The 7,748-nt window shown below is 60.5% G+C and overlaps 1 protein-coding gene across 2 annotated transcripts; it reads left to right on the top strand.

The window, feature by feature from the left end:
- The first annotated feature begins 539 nt into the window (after positions 1-539).
- RUFY4 (RUN and FYVE domain containing 4) lies at positions 540-7,707 on the top strand. 2 transcript variants are annotated; one of them, XM_056496355.1, is made up of 12 exons: positions 540-624; positions 1,390-1,494; positions 2,427-2,488; positions 3,230-3,336; positions 3,682-3,807; positions 4,081-4,187; positions 4,341-4,484; positions 5,107-6,175; positions 6,252-6,358; positions 6,985-7,131; positions 7,235-7,366; positions 7,446-7,707. In XM_056496355.1, exons 3-12 carry the CDS (start codon positions 2,443-2,445, stop codon positions 7,546-7,548), a joined length of 2,088 nt encoding a protein of 695 aa, XP_056352330.1. In that variant the 5' UTR covers positions 540-624; positions 1,390-1,494; positions 2,427-2,442; the 3' UTR covers positions 7,549-7,707. The 2 variants fall into 2 exon arrangements, with proteins under 2 accessions (XP_056352330.1, XP_056352331.1); XM_056496356.1 differs by lacking the exons at positions 7,235-7,366; positions 7,446-7,707 and having other exon boundaries at positions 6,252-6,428; positions 6,985-7,101.
- Positions 7,708-7,748: the final 41 nt, after the last annotated feature.

Raw genomic sequence — 7,748 nt, 5'->3', positions numbered from 1 at the left:
CCCCCCAGCCTCCAGCACCCCCGCCCTGGCCCTTGGCAGGGGCAGGGAGAGGGGACCCTGCTGCCAGGCTGCCGCAGTGGCACGTCCCCCCTGCAGGCGCTGGGGTCTTGCCCTTGCAGTGCCTGGCACGGGGCACATGGTTGGGTGCAGTATAGGGCACGCACGGTGCCCTCTCAGCCTTGCACCCTCACCAGCCACATGTGTACAGCTTGCACCACACATGCAGCCACATAGTGTGCTTGCACAGCCTGCACACATGTGCAGTCATACACACGCCTGCACATGCATGCACACACATATGTGACCCCAGCGGAGTGGGCTGATGCTTCCCCGCCTCCCAACACCCTGCCCACAGCCCTGTCCGATACGGGGTGCTGTGCCCCATGCCCACACACTGCAGGGTGGCACGGGGCAATGGGGTGCTGGGGAGGCTGGGGTCACCCCAGCACTGCCACTGGCTCCCCTATGCTCCCCAGCTGCACCTACAGGCCAACACCCCCGGGAGCCAGGAGGGTGCTGGGAGCCCCGGCTCCCACTCAGCATCACTTCCTACTTTCACTTTGGTGCCGAGCGAGGCCTGGCCAGGGGGACACGGGTGCCCCCCAAGATTTGCAGGGGGTACAGGTAAGGGCAGCGTGTGCTACAAGAGGGGCATGGCAGAGGATAGGACATGGGCATCGCTCATCCTCCAAGCTGGTGGTGGGGAGCAGGATGGTAGTGGGTCCCCCTGGCTGGACTGGTGGGATGGGCTGCAATCACCTCTGACAGCTTCCCCACAGGGGTTTTTCAGTGCCCAGTCCAGAAGGAGCCCCCAGGACAGGGCTGACACGGCACAGGGGTCCAGGCACAGTGAATGAGGCACACTCCTGGGCTGGGGGCTCCCTAACAGGCGGGAGCCTTTTCCAGAATGCTCTGCAAAGAGCTTACATACTGGCTATGGGTACAGCCCCCATCTGGAGGCCAGATGATAGGGGAGGGTTGTGGTCCTTGCTAGAGGGGGCTGCAGCTCCTGCAGGGGTTCCTGTGCCCAGGGGCTGTTGTGCATGGGAGTGGCCTCTGTGCCAGGGCCTGCTGCTGCCTGCTTCTAGTGGAGTATGGGTCCTGGACCCCCCTCCCCACAAAAACTGCGGGCAGGTTCTTCAAAACATTCCAAATTTTCATTCATATTGGAGAGCATCAGGGTCCCCCCATGCCTGACACTATCCTTCCTCTGCCCCTGCAAAAGCTGCATAGGGAGACCAGCCTTGCTGACCCTTTTCCCAGAACTGGCACCCCCCAAAACAGGGAGCTGCGTGCTGGGGGCTAAGCTGCAGTGCCTGATGTGATGTGGGCCGGGCAGGCTGTGGCTTCTGCAGCCCTACCGACCTCCCACACTTCCTCCTGCCCAAGGTACAAAAGGAGAAGCAGGCAGGCACAGCGTGGGCACAGGGACAGGCCAGCGCACCCACAGCACTCAGCAACCGCCTCGGGGCACCCGGCAGCTCCTGGACACAGGTAAGGGGCTTCTCTTCCCAGGGGAAACTGGAAGTAGGGTGGGCAGATGCAAAGGTAGCTCATCCCAGGTCTCTCAAGGGCACTGGAATGGGAATGCAGGCAGTCCAAGACCTATGTCCTGCTCTCTCACTCTGCCATGGTAGAGGGCACAGGGCACAGGGCACTCACACGCTTGGGCACGTTTGGGCACACTGACACACCCACTCCTGTGAGTGCACATGCACACACCCTCCCACACACACGTGTGCTGCCCCACTCCAGCTGCAGCACAAGTCACAGACCTGCCACCTCCATGGGCTGTTTCCCTCACTCTGTCCCCAAGCTGCCACCCACCCCAAAATCACTCTGCTGCACTGTGCCCTGTGGTCCCACACCTCACACCCACAGTTTGTCCAAACTCTGTGCCAGCCGTGCAGGCAACATGCTGTGCCAGAGGGTTCTGCCTAGGGAGCTGAGCTTAGGGGGCTGCATGTCAGGGGTGGCGTATCCCCTTGCTCAGCCACCCGCATTCTTCATGATGATAGTGAGGGAAGCGAGAGCAGAAGCAAAAGCAGCACTTCCCCTGTGCCAAACCCACATCCTGAATCCTGGCGAACAGGGACAGGGATAAGGACACACTAGGGACGCAGTGGGCTCGGCCCCAGGAACTCCCCAAGGAATGGGAGCAGAGGCTGAGGACATACAGGGGCAGGGCACATGGATGACTAAGAAGGTGCAGGACAGGACATCTTTGTCAACCCCATCTGCTCTCACCTATGTAATGGGGAAACATGGGCAGGGTAAGCGGTGTCTAAATCTACCCCCTCTCACCTTAACAGCAGGCAGCTCTGGGGTAGAGCTGGGGGGGCAGACCCTCTCTCTGGGGCAGAGAGTTTGGGGGTACCAGGGGAGTGCCAGCCTAGAACGTCTCATCACTGCCCCTGCCTCTGCAGATCCCCGTGAATAGCCATGGCAGGGGAAGGGGAGCTCAACCGTGTCATCAAGGACCTGCAGAGTAAGTGTGTGCCAACCAGTGCCCTGCCAGCGTGTTCCCTGCTTGGCACACTTCACCCTGGCCATGCCAGATCCCTTCTTGCACCCAAGTCATGGGGAGTGGGGGGTGCCACTGCCAGGGGTGCTCCAGAGAGTCCCTGTGCCAACCCTGCTACTGCTACCTGCTCCCATCCTCACTGCCAGCCCCTGGGAATGGGCAGTGCCCAGAAGGTGACTATGCTTCTTGCTCCCCCTGCTCCCTTCCTTCATCCCAGGGCAAGTTCCTCTTTCTTGTTGAAGAAAAGGAGGCTTGGTGGGGGATCTTATCACTCTCTACAACTATCTGAAATGAGATTGTAGCCAGGAGGGAGTCAGTCTCTTCTCCTCTAACAAGGGTTAGGACAAGAGGAAATGGCCCCAAGTTGTGCCAGGAGAGGTTTGGATTGGATAATAGGAAAAATTTCTTCATGGAAATGTTTACCAAGCATTGGAACAGACTAGCCAGGGAAGTAGTGGAGTCACCACCCATGGAGGTATTTAAAAGATGTGTAGATGTGGCTTTTGGGTACATGGTTTAATGGTGGATTTGGAGGTGCTGGATTAATGACTGAACTCAATCTTGGAGGTCTTTTCCAACTTAGATTCTGCAATTCTATGATTTTATCCACCATCAGAAATCCCCCAGGCCAGGAGTTGTGAGGCAGTGGGGGAAGGGGTAGGATGAGAGAGGGTGCCATGCCAGCACAGCCCTGCCATCCTGCAGGGACCGTGGCCGAGCTGAAATGCAGCTACCAGGAGAAGAACCTGCCAGTGACAGACGGGAGCCGAGAGCTGCACAGCCTCTGTGCCCAGCTAGAGTTCCTCCTCCAGGTACTGCTGCTCCTCCATCTCTGCTGCTCCCTGCCTCCTTTCCCCTTAGGTACAGCTGAGAGCAGAAGGGACTCTGTTAACCATTCAGGGGATGGAATAATCCCATCCAACATTGTCTGGCCCTGGGCATCCCCAGCCACCTGGACCAGGCTCTCCTTGTCCACATGTGTAATTGTAATTACATGTGCTGCAAAAGGGAAATTGAGATATGGAGCCAGTGAAGAGAGGAACTCCTGGACCAAACCTGCTGGGGGAGGTGGCTGGATTCCAGCCCCCCAGGGGACAGGTTGGGGGGAACAGGGGACACTTCCAAAAAAAGAAAGTCCAAGCTTGTACCTCTGCCAGTTTGACCTCAAGGAGAAGAGGAGCTTCTTTGGGCAGCGCAAGGACTACTGGGACTTCTTGTGCCAGGGCTTAGCACGGTGCCGGCAGGAGCATGAAGGCATTCACTTCGTCACCTCCCTGGACAAGGTGGGCATGGACTGGTGGGATATCCAGGGATTTGTACACACACACAGGCTTTTGCTTGCTTGTGAGTGCACATGCACCTGTGCACAGGCACACACTCGCTTGGGCACCAAGCATTCACCCAGTGGTGCTACAAACAGTTTTGTCCCCTGTGGGATCCCCACTGCACCCCAGCCCTAGCCCTGGGGACTCTCTTTCCCCCTGCATGGGCTGGGAGGGAGGTGTGGGGGGGACAGACTGGAGTGACAGGGATTGAATGCCCCCTCTCCCCTGCAGCTGAAGACCCCTGTGGGCAGGGGCCGAGCCTTTCTGCGGTATTGCCTGGTGCACCAGCAGCTGGCAGAGTCCCTGCAGCTCTGCCTCCTCGACCCTGAGAGCCTCTGGTGAGAGCAGGGGCACAGTGAGGGGATGCTGGTGGTGGTGGGGGACAAGGCCAGGGTGGGCAGTGCCCTGCAGCACCCAGTCAGCAGAGGTGTGCAGGCATGTGTACCTGTCCAGGGCACAGAGGGATGCATGAGCCTGTTGTCTGGTTGCAGCGAGTGGTACTACGCCCGTAGCCCCTTCCTGAGCCCCAAACGGCGAGCAGAGATCCTGGGTAGCCTCTACGAGCTGGACTGTGTCACCTTCCAACTGACCCTGCACAGGGATGACCTGGACACCGCCTGGCCCATGTTCTCTGAGTGAGCATGGGGACACTGGGGGCACCGGGGGCATTGGCAGCACTGGGGGTGTCAAGGGCATCAGAGGCACCTGGGGCTTAGCATGCAGAGAATATGTGTGCATTGCCCCACTGCCCTAGACCCCACACAGCACTCCAGATGTGCCAGCTCTCTCTATGTGACCCCAGGAGGGCACAGTCATTGGCACCAGCATGCACACCCTGCCTGTGCCTGCAAACATGCCACATGCATGTGTACACACACACAGAGCCATCCCCTACAAAGTATATCCCTGCTGCAACACTGTGACACTGTGACATCTGACACACAGGGACACATGTATGTGCTTGCACACCCTTGCCCTGGACACACTTGTGGATGCAGCTGTTCCAGCACACTCACATCTGCTCTGCTGCTCACATGCTGGTGTGCACGGACTGCCACAAGCACACATGCCTGGGTTGATGGGTGCCACATGTTCTGTGGGTGCTCAGGCTGGTGGCACCAACATCCCTGATCCTCTGCCCTGCTGCCCCCTAAATTCCTAAAGGCTGGCTGTGCCCTGGGAGCCTAAATGGAGGGTAGTGATGCCCTGTTCACCTTAGGGGTGACCTGGTAGTCCTGAGCCCTGTATCCTCTCTAGGCCACTGGTACGGCCCAGCCCAGTGATCAGGAGCAGCCCAGCAAAGACAGCCCTGCAGACAGACAGTAATGGCGCTGCAGCACATGGATGGTCCGATGGCATTGGCCATCCCACCGTGGCACTCCATGGGGCACCAGCCCATCCGTGCCCACCCACTTGGGCTGCCCTGCAGGCAGTGAGTGTGGAAATGGAAGATACAGAGGGAGATGTAGAGGATGGGAAAGTGAAGAAGGACATGGAAGAGGAGGATGAAGAGGGGGTGGAGAAGGATGACAGTGAGGATACAAAGGAGGTGAAGGTGGAGGATGTGGAACTGGACGTGGAGAAGGAGGTGGAGGAGGATTTGGAAGAGAAGGATGAAGAGTTGGAGGAAGATGAGAAGGAGATGAAGGATGTGCATGCACAGGAACTGGAGGACATACATGGCACTGGCAAAGCAGCCCAGCCTGATGGTGCTGGAGAGCCTGTCACGTCCCCACTGTCCGCTGGCACAAGGTGCATGCTGGGGTCCCTGTCACGGGTGCCCAGGCAGCCGGGTGGGACAGAGGAATCCCTGCAGGCACTGGTGTCCCAGCTGAGGGCCGAGCTGGCTCAGCGTGAGGCGGCAGCACAGGCGCTGGCGGTGCGGCTGGCACGGGCAGAACGGCAGCACCAGCGGCAGGAGGAGCACAGCGCCCGGCGAGCCCAGCTGTGGGCACGCGAGGCTGAGGCACTGCGGGAAACCAACACCTTCCTGCAGCGGGCACTGGAGGCAGCGGGAGAGCCGGGGGCGCTGGCACGGGCACAGGAGGAGGCACGGCGCTGGCAAGAGGTGGCAGAGGAGCGGGGTGCCCGGCTGGCCAGGGCGCTGGCAGAGGCGGCGACGCTGAGCTCGCACCTGCAGGAGTGCCAGGAAGCCATGGCAGCGGCAGGACGGACGGACGTGCCGAAGGATGCTGGTACCTCAAATGAGGTGGTTGCCGTGGAGAAGGTGCTGCGGCAGGCACTGGAGCTCGCCCGTGGTCCCCAGGAGCCCCCACCATCCCCGCTGGCAGAAGGGGACCCCAGCACGGTCACCAGCATGGCCATGGTATGGGCAAGTCCAAGGGGATCCCGTGGTGGGGTGGGGGTTTGGGGTGCAGGATTGAGCCCCCACTCTCCCCCAGCGCTTGGCCAGCCTGGCCGCCACAGCACAGGAGGAGACCTGGCAGAGCCGGCAGCAGCTCCAGGCACAGCGACAGGAGATGGCACAGCTGCAGGAGGAGCTCAGCAGGTTGGGCAGGGACCCCTACTTCCACCACCACCACCCCACAGTGGGACCTCCTGTCTCCACCTGCCACAAGGTTTCCCCTGGGGCCCCCAAGGCGGTCCTGCTTGGACACAGCCGAGCAGCAGCTGGGGATTGGCAGAGGGAGGGAGGGAAGGATTTGAAGGGGGAGAGAACTGGAGGGAGGGGTCAATTTGGGACTCATAGGTAGGTGGTGGGGTAGGTGGGCAGCGTTGGAGTGGTTTGGCGTTAGTAGAGAAAGAGAGGGAAGGAGGGATCAATTTAGGATGAATGAACGGAGATGGGACGGTGGACGGAGAGACACGGATGAATTTGGGGTGAGTAGGTGGGTGGGTGGGCAGAAGGCCGGGGCACGGATGTGAAGACGGACGGATGAACAGTGAGGAAAAGGATGGGTGGCAGATGGCAAAGTGGCTGTGAGGACGGGGAGAGAGTTTGAGGATGGATGGGCAACAGCAGGAAAAGAACGGAGAGAGGGAGGGAAGGAGGGAGGGAGCGAGGGAGAGAGGGAGGGAAGAACCAGCGGCGGGAGGTTTATCCGCACGCATGGGGGGATGGAGAGACGAGCAGCTGAGAGGCAGGGGGACCATGTCGCCGCTGCCCCGCGGCAGGGCCCGTCAGGACGGTGAGCGCTGGGCATGGGCGCTGCAGCGGGCGCAGCGGGAAGCCCTGGAGCGGGAGGCGACGCGCGGCGCCGAGCAGGCACGGCAGCAGGAGCTCATCCGCGACATGAAGGAGCGGCTGCTGGAGCTGCTGCGGTGAGAGCCACGGGAAATCCGCGCAAGGGAACCCAAACCCCTTTGCCCAGAGGAGGGCACCAGAGCCCCGGCAAACCCAGGGCTGACCTCTACCCTCCCGCAGGGAGAAGGATGCCCTGTGGCAGAAGACAGAGGGCATTGACACCCCGATGCCCAGCCCGGTGCCCCACGCCCCAGGACTGTGTGTCCGCTGCCACAAGGATTTCCGCCTTCTCTCCCGGCGGTACAACTGCAGGTGGGCTATGGGGGGAATGAGGGGTGGCACTGGCACAGTGCAGGGGTGGCTCAGCTCTCACTTCCTGCTCTCTCAGCAGGCTGTGCCAGGGCAAGGTGTGCCACACGTGCTCCGTGGACATGGGCAAGCACGGCCGCTGCTGCCTGATTTGCTACCAGCAAAGACAACTGCAAGCTACGTGAGTGGGGACAGCAGCCCTGGCACCGTGTCTGGGACACCTCCTGCCCAGGCTGCCTCCTCTTGGACTTACTGGGTACTCAGGTGTCTGGGCCCTGCATGCAGGTCCTGCTGCCCAACGTTTTGGGTTTGACGTGTCTTTCTTGCGGCTGGTCTACAAAGAGGAAAAATACTCATTTCTGCTACCCCTGTGGCTCCCGTGTCA

This window comes from Oenanthe melanoleuca, chromosome 7 (assembly GCF_029582105.1).
Source record: "Oenanthe melanoleuca isolate GR-GAL-2019-014 chromosome 7, OMel1.0, whole genome shotgun sequence".
In the NCBI taxonomy this organism is placed as follows: domain Eukaryota; kingdom Metazoa; phylum Chordata; class Aves; order Passeriformes; family Muscicapidae; genus Oenanthe; species Oenanthe melanoleuca.
This window is presented reverse-complemented; position numbering and strand designations above follow the sequence as displayed.